The sequence below is a fragment of the Phodopus roborovskii genome, unplaced genomic scaffold (assembly GCF_943737965.1).
Source record: "Phodopus roborovskii unplaced genomic scaffold, PHOROB, whole genome shotgun sequence".
NCBI classification, from domain to species: domain Eukaryota; kingdom Metazoa; phylum Chordata; class Mammalia; order Rodentia; family Cricetidae; genus Phodopus; species Phodopus roborovskii.
In genome coordinates, this window is record NW_026126410.1 from 16,786,892 (window position 1) to 16,811,779 (window position 24,888).

At 39.3% G+C, this 24,888-nt stretch overlaps 1 protein-coding gene and 1 pseudogene across 1 annotated transcript in view; both read left to right on the forward strand.

The window, feature by feature from the left end:
- Positions 1-24,888, forward strand: part of Oxct1 (3-oxoacid CoA-transferase 1) — a 125,140-nt gene that overhangs the window by 20,716 nt on the left and 79,536 nt on the right. Inside the window, exons 5-7 of the mRNA XM_051182489.1 lie at positions 3,323-3,472; positions 8,446-8,552; positions 10,721-10,781. Of these exons, the coding sequence (XP_051038446.1) occupies positions 3,323-3,472; positions 8,446-8,552; positions 10,721-10,781 (318 nt within the window). The remainder of the gene's footprint in view (positions 1-3,322; positions 3,473-8,445; positions 8,553-10,720; positions 10,782-24,888) is intronic.
- On the forward strand, positions 6,140-6,572 carry LOC127220604 (NADH dehydrogenase [ubiquinone] 1 alpha subcomplex subunit 6-like; annotated as a pseudogene).

The following is a 24,888-nucleotide window of genomic DNA, read 5'->3' on the forward strand; positions in this document are numbered from 1 at the left end:
AATGCCTCTGCCTTTGTTTCACATTTACCACCTTATAGAAAAGTTCCTTCTGGTCTTCTTAAATGTTATTGTTGTTCCAGACAGAGAGATTTTTTCAAACCAAGGGACTTTGTGTTTGGATTGCTCCTGTTGACTCTAGAGGACTAATGTTTTCTGTGACTATGGAAGGTTAGGGTTTTTCTAAGTAGAAAACATTCACACTACTGGATAGCATTTTAATACGTCACTTAAGTGTACATTGTGCCAGAAGCAAACAAAAGGACTTGCTAAAATGTATGAGATTGTCCTAAAAGTCACTTTTTATGAATCGCAGTGTCGGAAATATCTGAATGGTCAAATCTTGCTGACTCATGTCACAGAGTGAAGCCTGTTGGAGGGTGACACTGCTCACAGAGCCAACACTGGGCTCAGAACCCAGGCTTTCGGGGACTGATAATGTGACAGAGCCAGCCATTTGTGCAATTCATGCATCAAGTCTGCACTTGTTTTCCATGTCTCCTAATCTATTGAAGGCAACCTTTGAAGCCCTTTGGGGAAAGCAAGGCTCTACATGCCCAGTGTGTCGGTGTTCCTCTTCGACACTCTGCCTTTGCTCTGTAACTGAGCTCACCATTCCATTCTGCCTCAGGGTAATGTTACTTTAGAATTTTGTCAAGTTGATAAGGTGGAATGTTGCCAAATTTTGCAAAAGGAAATGATCAGGCCTGCATAGAGGACTGTCACACCTGGTTACCTACAGCACTGTCATTCCTGTTAAAGAGCTGCAGTGTGTTCAACATGACTCAGCTTTCATTTAAAGTTTTGTGAATGAACAGATATATGCATTTCAGGTCTCCTTAGGTTTCTATAAAAAACAAAAACAAAAACAACAAACTAAAATCCCTCCATAGGCTGGGTAGCTCAAACTATAGCAATTTGTTTCTCACAGTTAAAACAGATGGAAAGTCCAATATCAGCGAGCCAGTCCAGTTCCTAGTGAGTCTTTTCCTGGCTTCTGATGGCTGATGTCTTGCTTTGTCCTCTTGCAGCATAGAGATGAGCAAAGTGAGCTCTCTGGTGTCTTTTTCATATAATGGCAATGATCCTACTATAGCAGGGCCTATTTTTTACAGGTTATTTCCATCTTAAATATCCCCTTGTACCCCTATCACATAAAAGGTTAGTGTTTCAACTTCAATATTTAAGGGACACACAGTCCAGACCATCCCCTGTAGTTGGGGATATAACAACCTTAACTAAGGTGCCACATCATCTAGGTTGTGTAGTTACTGAAGATGAACTTTTACTCATGTATTATCTCTATTTTGTCAGAGGCCACATACATGGGAGAGGAACTTCCTAACACTTACTAAATTGGTTTTCTTTAAATTAGAAGAAGTTAGTGTTTCCTTTCTCAACCAAGTGGTGTACCTTCCTCTCCTATCTTCCTTTGCAGCATCAGAGCTGGGATAGGATGACATCACTGCTGAAGTGAAGGGGTTGGCACTCCTTCTGGGTAGGGAAGTTGACATCTGAAGGGGTCTTGTCTTCATATATATTCTCAGTTCAGGCTTTGGGCCAGAGGGCAGAGAGATGGAGAGAGTGTTTGAAGAAGGGTAAACAAAAAATATTTTAAAATGAGGAGTGTTGTTATGACTGTTTTAAATATTTAATTTTTGAATGTTATTGTCTTAAAATATAGTGCAAATAGGGCCACTTGTCTGTTTGGTGGAACAGAGACCAGTTAGCTGAGGACTTCAACTTATGTAGCTCATGAAGTTCCCTTTTCTTCAAAGTGTTCCATGTACTCAGATAGCTCATCCTGACTGTTAGTCCCTTTGTTAAGCATTCAGAGACCCCAGTTAGTGCAGAGTTCTTAGGTTGGGATAGTGTAAATAGTGCCGTCGATAACTATGTTGATTCTGACTTCTGATTGCCCAATTTCTTGCCTAGTAAGCATGGTGTAGTAGTGTCCCAGAAGTGGTTTCAGAATGAGAGTGAAGGAGAGAAAGAAGAAAGGCACACATAGCTTTTACCAATACTTGTTCCTATGGTGAAATAAAATTTGAAGTTGTAAAAATACTAGCTTTTTACAAAATTGTAAGTATATATTTAAGTTTATTGTTATTATTATTATTATTGTTGTTGTTGTGTGTACAGACATGTACATGTCATATGCACCAATGTGGTCGGTCAAAGGACACTTTCAAGAGTTGTTTCTCTCCTTGCACTGTGGATTTGAACTCAGGTTATTAGGCTCCTGTGGTGTCTTAGTTACTTTCTATTGCTGTGACAAAATGCTAGGATCAAAGCAACTTATAGAAAGAGAGTGTTTAATTTGGGTTGCATGCTTGCAGAGGGTCAGAGTCCATGGCCATCATGGCGTGAAGAATGGCGGTAGGCAGACAGGAAGATATAGTGGCAGAGCAGTATCTGAGAGCTTATCCTCAAAAGAAGGTAGAGAGAGCTCACTGGGAATGGCTGGGCATTTGAAACCTCAAAGCCTGACCCCAATAATACACCTCCTCCAAGTCCACACCTTCTGATCCTTCCCAAATAGTTCTGCCTACTGAATTCAAATATATGAATGGCCTATGGCAGCCACTCTCACTCAAACCACCACATGTAGCAAATACATATCACTGGTGAGCCATCTTGCTCTTTCATTCCTAGCTTTTTAAAGCTAGTTTACTCATATGCTAGCATTCACTTGAATTTTCCTTGCTTAGATATCTTCTTAAACAAAATCTGTATGGAAGTGATTTAAGAAATATTTTAAAGTAAATTTAAACTTTTTTTGAGGACCGTTACATAGCCCTGGTTGGCCTCGGACTTCTTATGTAACTCTTGCCTACCTTAAACTCATGGCAATCTTCTTGCCTCAGCCTCCGTAGTGTTAAAATCAAATATTTTTCACCCTGCCTGGCATACCCATTGTTACTAATGATATGATAATATAAGTTTACATTTACATGCAGTGCATGGTAAAACAACATTTAACATTTAAAAATATATGAATAGTTACATTTCTATAATTAATTTTTAAATTTGATTTCAAAATATTAAAGTAGACATTGGTAGCATATGAGGTCAAGAGACTGGTGGGGGTGGAGCGTGGGAACTGGAAGCATGACTAGACAAGTGAACAGTTGTGTTTGACTGTGGATTGAGGATGGAATGGTCATTGTCTTTGAACAGATGCCTCGGGTTGGGGATTTCCGAGCACGTACATTGCTGTACACTTTGCAGGATGGCGAGAGGGAACCATATCTAACAGTGTCTGTATTCACCATCCCAAGTGCGCTTTGTAGACACCTCATGGATTCTGGTTGCTTATTCGTAGGGTACGCTTGCAGAGAGGATCCGTGCTGGCGGAGCTGGAGTACCTGCCTTCTACACTAGCACAGGGTATGGGACCCTGGTACAAGAAGGAGGATCACCCATAAAATACAACAAAGATGGCAGTGTTGCCATTGCCAGCAAGCCACGAGAGGTAAGAAACTCCTCACCCACATGACCCAATGAGACCGCTTTTCTCATGATTCTGTGTGGACTTATTTGATCAACAGTCTCACTTTCAAAAACGTGAGGCTTGTAGCTAAACCTGTGTATCTGTTCATATTTAAAGATCACAGAGGGAAACTAGAATAAATTAGAATAAAAGAAGCCACAATCACTATACATTATATTATAAGTAGGGTTGTGAACTGTCTTTCTGAAAGGTCTTAATGAAAGTGAGAACATTTACCATAGATGATTATGCTTCCATTAAAAACAGAGCAAAACAAAACCCCACAGAAGTTGTTTACTGTGTGTTGTGTTAAGGTAGTGTCCTCAGGTTCTTCCTAAGGTGATGGAAGAAAATAAAGTAACAAAAGAAATCTTAAGGGTATCTGAAATCTTACAGAATGGGGCACAATTATAATTATATAATGGAATAGAGAGTTGAAGCGATCACTTTCATATTATGCATCTTAGACATAGGCTAAGCCTTTCACTTTTCACTGCCCTGTGCTTAAACTGTAAGGTAGGAGGGAGTGCTTTAGAGTGAGCAACTTTACTCACATTAGACAACAGTAGACCTCTAGTTAGAGTATTTGACATAGTTAGATTGGAAGTAATTTTAAAAAATATGCAAGCCAATACATTATTCTGAAATTAAAACTGTCTCTCCATTCTCATTGTCCCTATGGCTCACAGAGTATAGTTGCTAGTGGCGGTTGCAGCAACGCTGGGCTACACCCCTAGGGAGGTGAACTGGTCAATGAAGGGTTGCCCCAGTACTGGGAACTTAGTGCTGAGGGTTTGGTTGCTGTTCTGGGGAGAGAAGGGGCTGGTGATCATGCCCTCACTGTCTGACCATCTGGAGCCTTGCCCCTTCCTTGGGAGTGACCTGTGTTGATTCAATCTTTTATTCTATTATTATTATTATTTGGTTTTTTGAGAGTTTCTCTGTATTGTTTTGGAGTCTGTCCTGGAACTAGCTCTGTAGACCAGGCTGGCCTGGAACTCACAGAGATCCGCCTGCCTCTACCTCCCGAGTGCCTGGATTAAAGGTGTGCATCACCAACACCCTGCTATTCCAGTATTTTTTATATTTGTTCTTGCTTTCCCACTGCCTAATTAGGTTAAAACATTTCTTGATCACTAGGAACTAAATGAAAATGAATCTTAGGAGCATATAATAAAAGTACCCTGAAAAATTGGATTAGCAGTTTGATAGCTTGTTAGAAAGTATCACTTTAACTCACCTCAAGAGAACATGGAAGGCTAGACTCCTTTCTGACTTTTTTGCCTTGAGCCTGGTAATTTTATGTAAAACTCAATCTGTCTTTGATCTTTATTTGTTTGTCTCTCACTCCATTCCTGCCTTCCTCAGTCTCTGTGCTCTCTCTGTAGTCTGCCCACTGTCTGCTCACTTATCACTGTAGGCTAAGTGGTGAGAAGCGAATGGAGAATTTGAGTGGGCTTATGAGTGTGAGTGTCCTAAGTTTCATCTTCTAAAGATCACTCTGACTGTTGTGTTGATGGGAAGGTTTCTGGTTTTGTTGTTCTGAACAGGCCGACGTTAGAGAAGATAGGAAGGCCATGCATTGATCCTGGTGGGAACAGACATTGGCTGAGATAAGTAGAGTTTGTGCAAACTGATTAGAATCAAGGCAGATGTTGATAATGGAGCCACAGCATGTGACAGAAATCAAGATTGCTGCTTGCTTATTGAGATGGCCAAGACATGGGTCTATCAAAGAGCTCTGTCTGTTGGCAAAGTGGTGGGAGTCTCAAGAGCAAGTACTTGGTGACTCAGGTCAGAACATTTGCAGAACAGGTGTAAGACCCTAATTCTGGGGTCCTGATGGGCCAATGGGAGAGCTCCGCGACACAAACACCAAAACCAGGAGATGCAACAAGCAAGAGGTGTTTATTGAACGTGTGCACACTCGGGTGTCAGCAATCAAAGGGTTTAGGCTCTTTTCATAGAGAAAAACCACAAATCAGCATACATGCATGGGGCACAAGGTGATTGATTACAAAGTATGATCTCATGTTTGAGAGGTCACCCAGGTGTGACCTGTTTTTCTTCAAAGGAAAAACTACAGAATGACTTGGAAAGTCCCCAGACTGTTCGTTGGCCAGGAGTGACCCAGAAAGGACCATTCATCTGGAATCATTTGTTCCAGGGTTGGGACCTATTTCTTTGTTGTGGGCCAAGACCTATGAGAAACTTCAGTTATTCCACAAATGATTGATGATTCAGTAACTAGCCCTATTCAACAAGATCAGCCTAGCATATAACCACTAGCCCCATCACCACAGTAACTTTTTTTATTCTCATAATTCCTGATCTTTCCACCCATGTCAATGTCCATTCTTTGTGATTTTCTATATTCTGCTTGCAAGAACTATTCTTCTTACCTCCCCTGCCCCTTTTCTACATCCTTGCTCTGCAAACTAAAGTCTTTCACAGAAGGCATGCTATGTGGCCATTAAAACCTTAGGACTAGGCAGTGTCCTGGGCCATTGTGAAGATAGAGAGCAGCTCTTTAATAGTTAAAGGCCAGGCACAGGAGGGAGAGCTACAGTGGAAAGAGGGGAGAGAGGCCCAGAGGAATGCCAGGGGAGCCTGGTGATTTGAAAGATAAAAGAAGCTGGGTGGGTCAGGATGGCAGCCAGCGGCTTACATCAAGCTGCTGCCACAGCCAGCAGCACATCAGTGAAGCCCATTTTTAGTGGTGACCTGAATGAGGCCAAGCGGAGGGTGCACAAGCTCTACTGCGCTTGGTATCAGGAGGTGCCAAACACTGCACTTATTCCAGCTGGACATCACTGTGAAACAGGGACGGGATAAAGTCCAAGAAATGTTCATGAAGAAGCTCATGTCACAGACCCCAGAGTAGTTGATCTCCTGGTCATTAAGGGAAAGATGGAGCTCTGGGAAACCATCCACGTGTGCAAGCAGCGGACATACAAATACTGAGGCCAAAGGACTTCCTGTCCAAGTTCTATATTGGCCATGACCCATGAGGTCACCCAATGGGAAGGTGCCTTAATATTTAATTATTTTAGAGTACAAATAAACTCATTATTTGATGGTTGCTTTGTGAAAAAAATAATAATAGCTGGGTCAAAGGAAGGATGAGGAATAGACTTTAACAGGAGCATGCAGAAATGGAGGTCACTGGCAAGATCTGATGGAAATGGATTCAAGAAGAACCTAAAGATGAAATGTAGGCCAAATGCCCCATTTGAAATGAGCACAGTAATAAACTTGGTAAAGGCAGTTGCTTCCCTCTTTGAAGTTTAGAACAGTCAACACTGGGAAACATATTTAGAAAACACTTTCGTTTTCTACATCTCAAGCATCATCACCGGTGGATTTTTGTTTGCTTTTTTTTTGTGTGTGTGTGTGTGTGTGAAAGTTTTGTTCTGGGGTTTTTGAAGCTCTGTAGGCCAGGTGTCTCTTGATCTCCCAGCAGTCCTCTTGCCTCTGCCTCTTAAGTGCTGTGAGTATAGGCATGTGCCACTACTTGCCTCGTCATTGATGTTCGCGGCGATGGCTTTTGAAAGTCACAAACCTTTAAAATAACATTTTATGTTGATGTGCAACTAACCTCATATAATTTCATATTAGTGCAGTCATCATCAGTGGTTCTCCTAGTTCATATGTTCTAGCAAGAAACTGGGATATCTTTGAAGAAACTTTAAGAAACAATCTGTTTGAAACGCTTAACTTTAAAAGTAAAGTTAGAGCTGGTTGTAGCTGCACATGCCTTTAATCCCAAAACTAGGGAGGCAGAGGCATGAATATCTCTGAGTTCAAGGCCAGCATGGCCTGCAGAGCAAGTTCCAGGACAGCCAGGGCTACACAGAGAAACCCTGTCTTGAAAAATCAAAATAGATAGATAGGTAGATAGATAGATACCCCCTCCTAATCATCCTCTAAAAGATTGGAACATGGCTCAGTGACAGAGTACATGGCAATGCACATGAGACAGGTTTAATTCTGAGTACCATCCCCCAACAAAACAAAGCAAAAAGTAGCTGACCCTCACCTCTGTGTTAGATCTGTCTAGAAACATATCCAGCCTACTTTCCACTAGAGGGCGCAGTGGGAACACTATTAGAATTCTGCCTTCACAGAGCTGCATTTGTACTGGAGGGATCCAGTACTCAGTGGTGGTGTTTCAGTTCTCTGTTTAATTCAAAAAGGCAAATCTCCAAGGGGGCAAAGATGGGAAGAACAAAATGTCAAAGGAGAGTTTGGTTTTATGTTCTCTCCCAAAAGGCAGTAAACATTTAAAAAAAAGTTAAAAGTGTCGTGTTATGTCAGTAAGACTGATGACGTGCAATAAGTTAAAACCAGCATTCATAGTGGCAAAGAAAGCAAGAAGTTCCTATGAGTAAATGCAGAAATCGTCGAGATTTTATGTGAAGAAAATCTATCAAGGACGGTAAACGGAGATGTGAATAGAAGGAAACCTGCTTCCTGCCCATGCAGATAGAAGGTCACTGGTTCTTTTTCAATTAATTTACTTTTTCTGTGATCATCAATTATCTCAACAGTAATTATAGATCACAGATTATTGAGAAACAATAGATAAGCCATTTCATATAATGCACACATTTTCAGAAGGAAAGAGGGGCTATATTCCACATCCCAAATGTAACCAAGGCACACAGTCAAATGGATATTGACATACTTTACCACTTAAGACTTGTGGAGGGTTAGTTCCTCAAATGTACTAAACTTGCCCTTGTGGGGCCTATTCACATTCTCTTCCTGAAGCCTTCCTGGACTATTTTGAGAAAGCCTTATGCTACTGAGGAAGTCTCGTGAGGCTCCTCTCCCTGAGAAAGCCTCCTTCGATAGGCTTATGTTCCTAGTGGGTCCCTCTGCAGAACACAGCATGGAGTACAATCATACAAATCCCGCACAAATATCTGACAGTGAGTCTTTATTTCCTGCAGGTGAGGGAGTTTAACGGTCAGCACTTCATTTTGGAGGAAGCAATCACAGGAGATTTTGCTTTGGTGAAAGCCTGGAAAGCAGACCGGGCAGGAAATGTGATTTTCAGGTATTGTTAAAAAACAAAACAAAACATACTAGGCATGTGCCTTGCTTGTTGAGCTCCCACTCTCACCTCCTGCCTTCGGTAAAAAGGAAGCTATACCTCAGATGGAGTGTTTGCCTAGGGTTCTATGTTCCATCCTTAGCACTTCAACAGAATGTATGTAATGTATGTCAACAGGTATGTGTTTTGTAGATTATGACAGCAGAAATGAATATTGCAATGAGTTGCTGTGACAGTCTGACCATTTTAAAATCACTTAGTCATACATGCCTGTGTATATACTTGTGTCCAGAAGTGCATGTAGTCCTGGGGCCCACTGATATACTGTACCTGTGTAGGTCTCTTCCTATTGGCCAATGGCTTGCTAAATAATTGGATCTAGGGCTGGGATATAGCTGAGTGGGTCGAGTGCTTGCCTAGCATGCCCTCAGCCTTGGGTTTGATTCTGTGGTATTGCATTCCCAGCACTTGGGAGGTAGAGGTAGTCAGAACAGAAGTTCAAAGTCATCCTCACTACATAATGAGTTTGAGGCTAGCTTGGGACATAGACACTTTTTAAAAAGAAATGGGTTTATGCACTCTTATACACAGGTACATAGTTATTTTTTTCCATCTGTTTTTTCATTGGCAAGAGTAGTCATTTTCTTGGCAAAGATGACAGCAGCCAGCTTGTATTTTTTTGTTTATTTTAAAATTGCTATTTTATATAATGACTTAAAATACCAGAATTTCTCTGATATTTTGGGGGGAACTGCTAATAATAGTTTAGGTGAGTTTTTTTCTTGTGCAGCTAATGTATCCTAGGAAAGGCTTCTGAATGTTCTATCTGAAGAGCTAATTAACTTCACAAATGCCAAGCTCTTCTTGTTTTCATTGTCTGGGTAGCCACAGGCCTACATCATTTCCCTGTCTTTTGAGTAACCTCTGCATACTAAATTCTTAAGTAATTATAAGTATTTAATATCTTAGATTTGTAGATTAGATGTTTGTGTTTTGAAAGTTGGACCACCGTGGCTATATATATGTAAGAGGTGAGCTACATGACCTATTAAGTTATAGAAATCATTGTTCTCATCATCATTTTGTGGTTTGTTGTTTTTAATAAAGTATTTTTTTAAAAAATATATTATTATTAACAAATGTAGCTTGGTCTCAATCACGGTCAAATTCTCAGGAGCACTTGCATTGTTCTTATTTATTTCTGAAGGACTTCATGTGATATTAATGATCTGATTTCTTGAATTGTAGGGTTTGACATGCAACTACTTTTGGAAATTCTAGGCAGACTCACATGCTACCTGCTGTGTTTTTTTACCATCAGTGTGATGTTTGCAAAGTTTTGATGCTTTAAAAAAAAGGATGAATGAAGTTATATAGCAAATATCAGTTACTTAAAATGTTTGTAGAATGTCTCCCTGTGTTCTGATGCCTGCCTGTGGTTTCTGAACACTTCACTAGGGCCTGTAAGCTCTGACCATGTATGTGTAGGTGCTGATGGCCACTGAATGGTCTCAAGTGAAAGTTCTCGGCCCAGTGGTCTAGAGTCTCAGAATACAAGTCTCATCCACAGTCACTGGAACAGCTGGTCCATACAGTCACAAAACTGTTCTTCTCAATGATTGCTAGATTGACTCACTACACCTGTGAATGTTTCATGTACTGTCAGCTAGTGGAAGCATCTTTGTAGTCGGAAAATTTAGTAGGAAAGACTACACTCTCCTGTAAGCACTTTGCCCTTTACCCCTCTCTCTTCTCCTTTGTGGTGCTGGAGTTGGAGCCCAGGACCTGGTGTACACTGAGTAAGTGCTCCATCACCAACCTGGTATTTTTTTTTTAAGTTTCTCAGTGAAATATTTAATTATGGCAGCAAAGTTTAATCTTAGTTAAAAGATTAGGAGAATTTAATTTCAGGTATTTTTGAATAGCCATTTCATTTTTCTGTGTAAAAGCTACTGATTGGACATGAAAACGAACCTTTCCTTCCAGCTCCTCTACAAACCATATAAACTGAATGAAATGGCCTCGAAAGCCTTTAAGTTTAAAGACAGATATAAGTCATGAACTCTCCATAGATTCTTGGTAGACAATCTTTCACTCGTCATTTTCAAGTTGAAAGAGATGAATCTTGTCTTTGACCTTTTTCCCTCTTCTCCTCTCCTTGTCTGATATAGGAAAAGTGCAAGAAACTTCAATTTGCCAATGTGTAAAGCTGCCGCAACCACAGTGGTGGAGGTAAGAAAAGAGGCTTGTGATTTCCTGCTCTTGATGTTATTTATTTATTTATTTATTTATTTATTTATTTATTTATTTGTGGCACTAGTTTCCAGGAGGACAAGCAAGGAGAGTTCTTTTGTTTTACATATAGAGAGATTCTCTTAAACTATATAATTTAGATAGATACTTGTTGGCTGCTTTCTGGTCACCTATGCTCGCTAGAATGCTGTGTTGTCTTTGGAAATCTACTTGACTTCAACGGCATTTGGTGTTTGAACAAAATAAGATGAAACCCCTAAGATGAGTTGATAGACAGTCATGTAGTACCACATAATGACAAGAAATTGTCTGAGAAATGCATTGAGAAGTAATTTTGCTGCTTTGTACCTATCATAGAATGACTTATGCCAACCAACATAGGTACAATATCACTTATATGATCTTATGGAACCACTATAGTTCCATATATAGTCATATGTGATGCACAAATATATATGGCATTCTAGTAGAGTAGGAAATCATACCACTTGAAGTAGATTGGCTTATTGAGTTTGATGATGAGAATTCTTTAACAGGAGAGTTGTACAAATTGAATCCAGGCATGCACTTGACATTTTTGGGCATGATAGCATTTGAAAGAGGTTTGGAGTGTTACAGAGCCCTTTTAGACTTAAGTATTTGGCATAGAAATGGTTGCTTATACCAACCTCCTGTCATTGGGGTATCCATATGTGAACTCCAAAGGAGACTTCAAAATGATTCTCAACTTGGCTTTGAGGATCACCCTTGGAACTAACTGTTAATGAGAGTTTGGCATAGTCTTCCTTGGAAGACTATGTAGGAACCTACTTTGGGACATGGAAATGTGAATATATGTTCCTATTTTTTTTTTACCTGATGGTCATGTTGTGTGATATCTTTTATGTGGCATTTGGAACCACCCACCATTGGCTAAAATATTATTTCATGGTGACACTTCACTTTCTCTAAGAAAGCACAGTGTTTCCCGTGTTTTGGGGGAATGTGTCCTTTCCATCCAGTTTTATTTTTCAGTGATTTGGTATATTGCGTGCATCCAAACAGTGGATTGTGTGGCTTACCTTGTCTGTGTATCTTGTTTCTTATTTACTGAATCATCTTAATGACAAGATGTGACACATATCTGTAGTACTACTACTGAAGTTAGGGCTTTTAGTGTTGTGATTATACACTGTGACCAAATGCAACTTGAGGATGGAAGGGGGTTTATTTCATCTTATAGCTTGTAGCCCATCACCCAGGGAAGTCAGGGCAAGAATTTGAGGCAGGAACCCCAAGGCAGGAACTGAAGCATGGGCCATAGAGGAATAGTGTTTACTGGCTTTCTGTCCTCATGGTTTGCTCATCTTACTTTCTTACACAACCCAGGGCCACTTGTCTAAGATAGGCCCTCAATCAATCATTAATGAAGATAATACCCAAGAGATTTTCCCAAGATTTTCTCTTCAGGTGCTAGAGTTAAGAGCACTGACTATTCTTCCAGAGGACCATGGTTCAATATTCAGGAGCCACATGATGACCCACAATGGTCTATAATTCCACTTCCAAGGTATCCAATGCCACCTTCTAGCCTTCAGCTAGCTTTTAGCCAAGCACACATATGGTATAGGTATAACCACCCATATACTTAACATAATAATAAAAAGTTTTAAAAAGATTCGCTTTTCCCAGATATGTTTACATTTGTGTCAAGTGAACAAAAATCAGCCAACACAGAGGCTTATCACAAAGCTTAGCATAATGAATAGCTTAACACTGTCAATTAATTTTATAGATCTATGAGAAGTTGACATTTTCTTGGGTGGAATTATCTTTTAATTTTTAATCCACTATAATCTGATTCTTTTCAGCAAACCTTATTTTTTATAGGAGCCAAAATGAACTTTTTGGTGTTCAAGAGACAATGCAGGTAGCGAGAGGGTCTCTTTGGTTGTAAGAAGAGAGAAAGTTATTGAACGAGCCTGCAGGTAGACTGTCCTTTCCTGTTCCAGAACAGGAATCTTCACTCTGTCACAGCATTCTATCCTGGTCTACCCAGAACTACATCAACCGTGTTGATGTTGGTGCTGTGGGGCAGCCATTCCCAACTGATGGCACTGTGTGGTAGGCTAGCCACTAGCTCTGTGTGGTTTTTATGTTTGAATTAATTAAAACTAAATGCCAAAAGTAGCTGGGCAGTGGTGGCATGCATCTTTAATCTAGCACTTGGGAGGCAAGGGCAGGCAGATCTCTGTTTACAAACTGAGTTCCAAGACAGCCAGGGCTACACAGACAGACCTTGTCTTATAAAACCAAAAGGGAAAACAAACAAAGAAACCTAAATGTGGTGTAAGTTCAGTTTTTAGGCTATGTTAGTCACCATATAAAGGCTCACTAGCCCTTTGTGGTTGGCTGGCCACTCCTGTGTTTATCTACATCATGCTCATCTTGGGAAGGCTTCTTAAACAAAGCTGGATTAAAAGCTGATCAAGATGTGGAGCTGGAGAGAAGGCTCAGTGGCTAAGAACACTAACTGCTCTTCCAGAGGTCCCGAGTTCAATTCCCAGCACCCACATGGCGCACACAACTATCTAAAATTGAACTCTGTCTATAACCACAGTCCCATGGGATCCAATGCCCTCTTCTGGTGTGTATATGTGCAGACAAAACCATGTAAATACATGCATGCACTCATACATACATATGTAAGTAAATCTTATAATAAAAGGAACCACTATTCAATCATATACCATTCTGTCTTAGCAGTTTAAGCAAAACAGCTTGAGGCAATAGGAATATTTTAAACCTACCTCCTCTGTATGCTCTATATAAAAGGCCCACACACACTTAGATTAACTCATAAGTGTGTTCTCAAAAGTAGTAAATAATTTGGAATTGAATTTTTTAGTTTGAAATCTTCACATTTCAGATATGAAATTTTATTGTCACTTTCTGTTTGTTTCCTTCCATGTCTAGGGAGAACCCCGGAACTTTGTTTTCTCATTCCCCTTTGTGTTCAAAGTCCATTATCTTCCTTGCCCTTTAGACTGTGTCTCTTTCTTCTAGCGCCACATGACTGCTTTGTAGTAGGCTTGAGTGGGAAGGATGCTTGCGTATTCACCAAAAGTGTGACATTTAAAAGAAACTTGAAAGATCCTTAAATTCCTCATATTGTTCTGGATGTTAAATGTTGGCCATAATGATAATTAAAAATATATTGTGCGCCAGCCACTGCACATTCTTTCCGGGCATTGTTGTTTTTAATTACATAGCCAACTGGAGCCACAATAGGATGACAGCATTTGGTCTTTTCTATTGTGTTGTGTAAATGCTTCACGTCACCATAAATGGATAAAGTTTCAAACTCTTGAATGGTATTGAACCTCCAGGAGCACAGATCGTTTCAGTGCTATCAGAATCAAGCAGGTTTGGTCTTGTTGTTCAATCCATCTGCAGCTTTCTTTGCCACCTATACTACCTACCTTAAAGGTACTGAGGAAACTGTTATCCTGTGAATAGTAGCCCTCTGAATTCACTCAGTTTCTCTTAGATTTTGTTCTTTCTATTGATTTTTTTTTGTCATTTTCCCCAAATCTGGTGATTGGAGGTCACTCTAGTCCTGGGAACAGTATCTCACACAGTAGGCACTATTGCCGTGGCGGATCCTATATTTCAGATAGCAAAGACAAAGATAATTGTTGTAGCTGTGTTTATAGAACAAACCATCTTTGAACACAAGGCCTTCCTGCCTCCATCTTCCAAGTATTTGCATTCTGTAAATCATGTACCAACATATGTAATAGTTCATCAATGATACATGTTTTGTGCCAAGCAATGAGCCAGCATGTATATGAAAAAGAGAAAATCAAATCAACTTTGATATTATTTCTACCATATATAGGTAACAGTGCTGCATTTTGGGATCTGCTTTCTCTTTTTGATGCATTCTGTATGAATTTATGGCATATAAAAACAAAGAGGTGAACAGTGATGTGTGGGTATCATCACACTTACCTTTCTGAAAAGGAGCAGCCATCCATTTGAGTGTTTCTCTGCGAAGCTGTAGCCCAGTCAGTTCTGGTTGTGTCTGTCTGGCCCTGTGAAGAAACTGGGTGATTATTTGAGAGAAACAGTAAAAGTGGGTACACATGTTGGCACATAAGCCAGAAAGATGTTTCCCTTTTTAGCCCAGACTGTTATTTCTGGACTTCCCTCTGTCTGAGTGGGTGAAGTCTTCCCTGATGATCTTCACAAGTTGATGAGTAAAACCATCCCAGGGTGCCTCCTGGGTGTTGCACTGCATGTGTGTAATGAGGAGCAGCAAGGGCTGTCTAGTCTCCTAGGCTGGCTCATTTGAGTCTGTCTCACGAGGACTCTTGTCAGCCTCCAACTCCTCACTACACCTTCTCCCAGTCTCCTGTGTGCATAGCATGCTCGATCCTGGCCTTTTCTCTATTTATTTTCCTGTTTAACATATATCTAGAGGAGAGCTGGGAGTGCTTCATTAGGAGATCATTGATAATTCAGTCTGCATGCACGTGCTGTCTTAAAAGGTCATCTGACTCAGCCACCTAAGGCTGCCAATGCTGCCTGTGACCAAAATAACCTGGCTGTTTTTCATCTTTCTTTTATTTTTTGCTGTGTGTGAGTGTATGTGTCAGTGCCTTCAGCCTGTGTACTCTAAGTGTATATGTGGCTGAGCATGTGTGCCAGTGTCATCAGCCTGTGCTCTGTGTGTGTGCGTGTGCCTTTGTGTATGAGTGTACGTGTGTGCCCATGCGGTCAGCCTGTGCTGAGGTTGATTTTATAAAACAAATGTTTACATATTGCCCTTTCAATTATTTTGATTAATTTTGAATTTTTGTTACAATAAGTATATTCATTTTTCACAACCTAAATTCATTTCTATTATGTAGTATTTATATTATGGTATATTGACATAATTGAATATGAAAAAATTTGTATGCATAACAAGATAATAGATACACACAAATATAGACAAGCCACCTGCTTGGCTTACAAAGGTTAAATACCTATGAATTATCTATTTGGAAATAAGAGCCTGCCTCCTTCCCTCCAACCATTCTCATGGTAATTATGTGTTTTTAGTCCCCCTCTTTTAAAAATCCGTGTCATAAGTAGGTATAAAGATCTGTTTTCCAAAATGAAAACATAAGGGTTCTTCTTGTTATATCTGTAAGAACAAAGCTTTGGAAACTGTGACTTTGTGTTTTGCAGTGACAGGCAAAGCCATCTCTTTTTTAGGACTTGAGGAAAAGATTAGGGAGACATCTGCCATCCACCAGGCTGGCATGTGTTGTGTCTGGGTAGAGAGTATGAAAAGTGAAGATTGCAGTGTAAATTACATTGCAAAGTTGTGCTTAAGATGTATATTTTCATGAAGGACTGTGAATGCATGTGAATGAAAGCGGAAGGGGTTATGAACCCTCCTGAGCCCAGCACTGCTGCAGTGACCGTCCATCATTCTTCCTGCCCCATCTGCATCCCCCTCCTATGTCACCAATTTTACCTTGAAACAAGTGCTAGATATTCAGTGTTGTCTTAGCATAAGTTCTATGATGCACAGGAGGTTTGGCATTGCTGGTACTTCTCTGAGTGCTGCAAATTCATCAGTACACTCAAGGAGAGAAAGAGAGCTTTCTACCCTCAAGTAACCTTCATTCGGATCCATATAGGTGGTAGATAGAGTAAATAGGTAAAGATGGATAGCATATAATACTGTTAAATACTATTGAGAAAAGGGGTATGAAATGTTAAGAAAAGAAACCGAGCTCATAATCAAGGTGTTCAGTGAAAAGCCTTGTTGCAATGGCCCCTTAGTAAGTCACTCAAGAAAATGAGGAAGTTAAATTTTCAGTTAACTGAGGGGGCAATTTCTTGGGCAACATGGGTGGAGTAGCATGTACAGAGATAGGAGGAGGGAGAGTTCTTTGTGAATTTGTGCAATGAGGATGCAGAGTCTCTTCTTTTCTGGGCATGGTGGGAAGCTAAAATCCTATGTGAGCATAACTTTCATGACAGGGGAGTGTTGGTATGTTCTTCAGAGCTAGGTGAAATGTAATTTTTATTTTTAGGATATTTTATAATATTTCCCATGAAATGATTAGGTCTTCTTATGATTTGGATGTGATTTGGCCCATCTTGGCTCCTATTCTGAAAGCTGGTCCTCATTATTTTGATACTCAGGGCTGGTGGAAGCTTTAAGATTTGGGGATTAGTGGAAGAGATCTGGTAATGGGGACATAACCCTTAAAAGGGATTAAGAGTCTTTTGGAGTGAGTAAATCTCTAGAGTGTGCCTTGTTCAAGGCCACCATCTTGCTTTCTCTCTATGTTCATTGTAGTCTTGAGAACCCTCAACAGAGACATTAATGATGGGACTGACTGATCTTGATTTCTCCAAAGTGATGAACTGAACACGTTATTTTTGTCTGTAATATACATAGTCTGATTCCTTTGTTATGATAACAGAAAGCAGGATAATGAGGATAATGACTAAGCCTGACAGTGAGACTGAGGTGAGTGAAGAATGGGCTTTTGAGATGGGAACAGCTTAGGTTTTGTGACTTCTTGCTCTGTTTAGAGAACTTTATGTTAATTGTCATAGCAGAAGTGATCAAACTGTTATTTCTCTTTCTGATAGAATGTGGGAACATGGTGGCTTTTAACCAGGTGACTTAATTACTTTAGTGAATGGTGTGGATTTATAATCTTCATGAACCACACCAATTAATGCATCCCTGTTTGAGACTGGCCATGTTCCTGCCTGCTTTAGAGAAAGTGGAAATGCCTCAGGGGCAAATATATTTCCTTTTCTCTTAAATATTTATTTATTTATTTGTCTTTATGCATATGAGTGTTTTGGCTGTACATATATCTATCTGTGTACTACTTGTGTGCCTGCCATCCTCAGAGATCAAAATGGAATCTGATCTGGAACTGGAATTGCAGATGGCTTACGCTGCCACGTGGATGCTGAATTTTGAATCTATGTCCTCTAGAAGAAGTGCCAGGGTCTTGACTGCTGAACAATTTCTCCATCCATATGTCTTTTATTTTAGACTTGAGATTACTAAGGACTCTATACAGGGTTACAAAAGCAGTGGGATTCAGCCTGTCTTTAGTGGACAATAAAAGGATAAAAATAGTATAACAACAAAGAAAGAAAGCTTCTAACCCCATTTAACCATTTTGAGGAATTTCTCTAGACACATCCAGTTTCAAATATTCATGCTAAACACAGGCAACACTTGCTCACACCTTCAAACATCTCTGACTGGCATGTAGACACACAGTATTTGTGAGAATTTGGCTGCAATGCCAAACTGGATGTTCAGTATGTGAATGCCCTTCAGTGCACGTTGGTATTAACCCTCTAGCGCTCTCTGTTTCAGTTAGTCAGTGAGAACAATGAGGCCAATAAAGAAACAGTTTACACTGCCAGGCGTGGTGGCATACAGTTGAAATCCTAGTACCCAAGAGGTGGTGAGAGAAGGATCGCAAGTTTGAGGCCAGCCTGGACAACATAGTGACACAGTAAGACCCTGTTTCTGAAAGAAAAGATCTGAAATAATATATCCTGATCCTCTTTAATCCACTTAAGTTTTTTGGGGGGGTGACTGTGTTGAACAAACACAAAGAGGAAAGGAGGAAGAGTGTTGTTTGCTGTGACAAGAAAAGGGAAAGAACCCTCTTCTGTCATTAAACAGCCCCCGCGTACCTTAAGAACTTTCCATCTGAAGGCAGGATGCCGTTGACATCCTTGGTTCTTTTGGCATGGATGTGGGAGTGCTGGAAATCATGCATGTAGTTTGCTTTCCTTTTAGACCGTGAAATTATATAATGTCTTCAACTCACACTTATTTTCTTCATAATTTTCACTTATTTATGCTTTATTTTCGTTTTCATTTATGAATCCTTTCGAGAAGAAGTATCTATAAATTCTGTGCTTCAAATTTGGCCAGGTGTGGAATGCTTTGACAGAAAGCCTGGTAATATCCGAACATAACTACACTAAATGAGCTGTTTGTTTTAGGGTATTGAAGTATTTAAAGGCTGTTCATTTCCTTGAATTTTCATGACATGTTGGCTTGTCTTAAAAAAAAACTTTGGAGATTAATGGAGATGTATTTAATGAAGATATATTTTAGTTACCTGCTTGGTAAAATAACCTCAGTAATAAAATTAGTATAACATTAATAAATGTAAAATATAGACTTGGTGAATACCCACTAGTTACTTCTTTTCTTTTTTAGGGACTCTTGTAGATTACTAAATATAAGTTTTAGCCTAATGACCATTTATAATGAGAATAACAGAATAGAAATGAGGTTCATTGATGATAAAGATATATTAAACAAAGTGCTAGTCTTGACATTTTACTTCCTGTTGCTTGGTAACAATGCAGTGACTTTGTGAGAGAGTTCCATTATCTCAGGCACAATGGACGTGGTTGCATTGTGGGGTAGAAACACCCATTACAGCAAGTGATTTGTGTGTCATTATCCTCACAAAAGTTTGGTTCAGTTTCTTTTTGTTAGTTCAGGGTTCCTGAAAGACAAAGTCATTTTCATAATATATTGTTTTTTGATGGATTGGTGAAGTTATTCTAGCTATTTTCAGCTTTTTTCTTTGGAACTATTTATAATTTTCTAGGCTTTACAAATTTCTTTTAGGGACGTGTACATATAAATCTAGGTATTTAGATGTTATTAATATGAGTATGCTGCTTCATTGGTTCTTAACAAGAATCTTTTATTTTTGACCATGTGGAGAAGGAGGGCAGAATTCTTTATCTTACAAACAGGATGTAGCCCTTACCTTTCTTTAGTATCAGTCAGTGTTCCTGTTTTAATAACTACTTCATTAGATCAGAAGAACAAAGCTTGTCGAGCTGTGATTTGTTTTAAAGGAATCATATTGTGTATAGCTTTATTTTTCTCTGTACTATTTTTTCAATGGCGTAATTATTATGATTTAAAACAAACTTATATAACCCGTGACCTATTTTTATACTACCTAAGATCCAAAAAACGTCTTCAATTTTAGAGGGTTATTTGAGAAAGAGAAAGAAAACTCCATGGTCATGATGGTAGTGTGTCCACAGGGGATTATAAAAGACAGTAACCGTTGACATAAAAGTGTTTGAAAACTCTTATTTATAGCTTATGGACATTTTACATTCTGAATATATTAAACATCAGTTAGTAGTATGCATTTCAAAGCTGATAAACTAGATAGAATAGAGGGGGGAAAAACAAAAACAAAACAAAAGCCGATTTGAAGAGAAACCGGTATGTGACTGGCTGCAGAATTTGTAGGCTTGCTTTGGGGCAGCCCCCAAGAGAGGATGGTTATGCACATACAGTACCTTGCTTATCCAGCTGTGGTTGTCACAATCTCTTTTTATAGTTTTGATACCTCTGTCATTAAATCAGACTTAACTGATATAAAATTTGGAGCTGATAGAGGCATTCTCCTAGAGGTGTCTGTCATTTGTCTCTGCTTGGCTGACTTCATATTTGCAGGCCAATTCTTAGGCACACAGATGAACAGCCATGAAAACAGCAACCCTGGGATTTGAGCTGAGGACTTTTCCACATTGACGGGTTCCTCATGAGGTTGTGGCTGATGGTTGCATTTTTCAAAGATTGTGTTAACTGTTCAGGATTGTCATCTTCTTGTGTGCCTGCAGTTTTCAAAGGCCCCCACGAATAAGTTTTAACCTGATGTCCTATTCAGAGGGAAGTGAGGTGGGTGTTATGGTGAGACCTTGAACAGTGGTTTTCAAACTGTGATATTTAGGTGCCCATTTTCCTTTTAGTTAGAAACATGCCTGTAAAATTTATTTGGGTATTCCTACTTATTTGTTGGCATAGTCAGGAAGTTATCCAGGGTGTACTAACATGCTTTCCTCTTAAATAATAAAAAAGCCTTAGGCCAATTCTGTTGACAAAAATCTGCTAATTTAAAGCTGGATTCACCTAGTTCTTCCTTTTTGACATAGGATACATTCACATTTTTAATTTTTTGAGAGTTTCATAAATGAGTACAGTATTTATATTATTTCCAACCCTTCTTCCTGCTCCAACTGCTCCTGCGTGTGTGTGTGTGTGTGTGTGTGTGTGTGTGTGTGCATGTGCATGCACATGTGTGTGTTGTATGGTTATGCTGCACAGGATGATGATACTCTTTGCAAGAGCCACTAGTTATCTAGTAAGAACCTCAGTGCCAGGCATAGGAAACTTCCCTTCAGGTTTTTGGTGTCCAGGAGAGTCCCCAAACCATATAGGCTGTTGCCATTATCCTTTGTTGCCTTCTAGAACTTGAAGATAAGACCCCCCTACTGAAGACACATACTTCGGACATAGGACTTCAAGGAAGTTAGCTGGAACCAACGTGGAAGCCTCCTCTCTGAGGACTGGCTCTCATAGTGTCTGATGTGCTATCTAGGCTACCAAGGGAAAAAACCAATTAGTCATCCTACTCAGCTGCCTACAAACCCCCAAAATCACTGGCCTGGCAAGGAAACCCCACTGGTGCAATAGTGACACCACCTTGCATTAAGCCAAATCCAAGATGTCTTCTTGAGAAGTGTTTCTGACATCTTGAAGAATGTGAGGCTGAAGTCAGCTGTGGGCACCATGGTTTAGAAGATTTAGATCTTGTTTGGGATGAAACTGTAAGATTATTTTCTGCCAAAACTTTCTCATACTGAATATGAACCATGGTTTTTGAAAGAAAGTAATATCTGTTATCTCTTTTGGGCAAGTGAACCCAGATGCATGAAGAAGGCCTCATATACTCACTAATGTCTCGTGTTCAACTAGGGTACTCAACCACCTACACACATCAGAGGGACTGAAGATATAACACTATTATTTGTTTCCTTGACTGGAGTCCATTGTTGAAATGGAGTCCATTGCTTCCTTACATATAAGGAAGCAGTTTTACTCTCTACTTCCTTGTGAAAGCCTTGCCTTGTTGGATTTTCACAGGTCTATGACACAGTATTTTGTTTTTGTATTTTTTTTAATGAAATAGTCCAACATTTAGAGAATAAAAATGAATGATTAACTGTTAGAATGTACTGGTTTCCTGCTCTGTGGTTCCTCCCCCCCCAAAAAAAAAATACAAGGCTAACAGAGGGTACTTTGTAGATCCCCTCTCTAATTCAACTTTTGAACTTCAATGATCACACGGGAACTAAGCCCATTCTAAATCAAGATCACATAAGAAAGAAGAGTGATGGGAATGTAAAAAACTCCTAACTTTGTGTTTTCTGTGAAAATGAACTGGGTCATCTAAGAGTCTGCTTTAGTTCCCTTAATATGTGGGGAATGGCATACAAGTTTGTTTTGCACTATGAAAATGTCCGGTTCAGTTTAGAAAATGTTCCGTTTGGTTTATAATTGCACTTTAAATCTTGGAAAAGTTTTGCTGACCCAAGCAAAACCTAGGGAAGAAATATTTATCATTAACAAACTCATAGGAATATATAGGTTGTCTAAAGATCTGTTTAAAGACTTTGAAAGCTTTGAGTTTAATGCAAATTTCTCTCAACTTGAAGAATTTTTGAAACTTGTTCATTTTGAGAACTGGGTCTTCAGAAGTTGAATTAAAGTCTTTCAAAGTAAAAGAAGCAATAAAACCTCAAGGGAATTCTGTAATCTCAGACACTACTACACAAAGGAATGTTTTAGGTGTGTTTTTTTCTTTAATAACGTTTTGCATTTTTTAATTTTAATTTTGTTGCTTTTGCTTGAGACTGGGTTTCTCTTTATAGCCCTGGCTGTCCTAGAACTCACTGTTGATCTCGCTGATCTTGAACTCATAGAGATCTTCCTGCCTCTGTCTCCTGAGTGCAGGGATTAAAGGCATGTGTCAACATGCCTGGCCAGGGTTTTAAAATATTTTAACCTTTATTTTATGTGTGTGGATGTTTTGCTTTCATGTACATCTATGCATCACATACATTCAGTACCAACAGAGGCCAGAAGTGTGCATCCAATTCTGGGAACTGGAGTTAGAGACAGTGTTTATGAGTTGCCATATAGGTGTTGGGGTATTGAACCTAAGCCCTCTGGAGGAACAGCATTCTTAAGTGCAAAGCCATCTCTCTAACCCATTTATAGGGTTTGAGAATAATTGTATTGAGAATTTCATGCATGCATCTTGTGTGTTTTGATCCAATTCTTCTACTTCAATTTCTTTCCTATTCACTCCACCACTTTTCTCTTCCAACATCATGCAAACTGTTTTTTAAATTCACCAAGTCCAGTTAGTGCTGACTGTGTGTTCATGTGTGTATGTATACCTTCTAGAGAATGGGTAGTTTCTTGGCCCACATCACTGAAGAAAACTGACTCTTTGTTGCACAGAAGCCATTGAAAGCTAACAGATCCTTAGCTAGGGGTAGGACTTTTTGAGTCCCTCCCTATCCATGTTGGAATTTTGGATGGCTTGATTTTGTACAGGTCTCATAGATACAGACATAGCCACTGTAAGTTTATGTGTGCAATAGCCTTATCAGGTCTAGCAAACATTTTACTGTGGACATCTATTACTTCTGCCTTACAGCCTTCCTACACCTCTTCCTTAATGATCATTGAGCCTTGGGGAGAAGGCTGGCCCATAGATGTCTCATTCAGAGTAGATACACTACTGTTTCTTATTCTATTTTTATGTATTACTCACCATTCATTGCAAAAAGAAGATTTTTCCCATGGGGTTTGGAAGATGTACTTATGGCAATAAAAATAAGAACTTAAGGAATGGTTTATTACTATGTTCAATAATATATTAGGTTTTCCCCAGGGTCCATGACCTAACCAGCCAAGGGTTTTTGGCCCAGTTTCTTATTGTGGAGCAGGCCTCAAATCAAGTCAGAAACTAGGTGATTACCCCTGTGGCATTTATTATTACACCAGTGAGCTTATCTTCTAGGTGTTATTGTAGTTTGCAGGATGCATAGCTGATTGAGACCATTGATTGCTATTTTTCTGGTTGGTGTGTACATAGTACCATTGAGCACTATGAAAGCTAGCTAGTAAAGATGAAGTTCATAAGACCATATCATCTTGGTTTCTTCACGTCCTATGACTCAATTCTGTGGTGTCTATAGCAGTAGGGCCTTGTTTTCAAGCTCTGGAGAGTGATGAAAAGCAATGGTAATAGCCTGTACAATTTTGGAGTGGGGGCCCATTGGATCCCATTGGTTAACAACTTATTGATTTTTTTGCTTGTTTGTTTTTGAGACAGGGTTTCTCTGTCTGGTTTTGGAACCTGTCCTTTCCTGGAACCTGTCTTTTCCTGTAGACCAGGCTGGTCTCAAACTCACACAAATTTGCCTGCCTGCTTTTTTTTTTTTTTTTTTTTTTTTAAATCACAGTGCTTTCGACATCTAAATGTTTGTATTCAAGGGTGTTTACTTTTTCTTCTTTGTTGGTCCATACTTTTAATGCAGAAGGTAACATTTTATGTAAAGATTGATGGAGACTAGATTTTTAAAAGAGATAGAATAATGGCATGGAATTTTTTTCATTATGAAATTCATCTCAATAGTGCAGGAAGGGCAGCAAAACTCTAAGTATACTGTATTCAGCTAAAGTGTATCCTGCTCTGTAGTGTGGTAGACACTGTAACTGAAAAATCTTCAACAGTGGCAATAGCAAGTTAAGGATTTGTAGCATAATAGCAATGAAAATGGCAATGGCAACAGGCTATTTATACCATGCCCTTTAGGGCAGAGTATTTGAAATTATTATTATTTTTAAATAACCTACTGAGTTATATTTTATTAACTCTTATTTTATAGAAGGAAGGAATGAGGATAAAGAAAGGCTTTAAAATATAAAAATATAAGCCATGAGAGGGGATATTCACATTTACACATGCTTTTGTATTTCATATTTTTTTCTTTTTTGTTTTGTTTTGCTTTCTTCCAAAGCTTTTGTTGTTAAACACAAGCAGGGGATGGTGATTGTGTTTTCTGGTGCAGATTTTACTCCATTACACTTTGTTTTTTAACATTTTTGTATCATTTTCTTCCTTATTAGCAGAGTCATAGAGCTTTTCCTAACTGAATT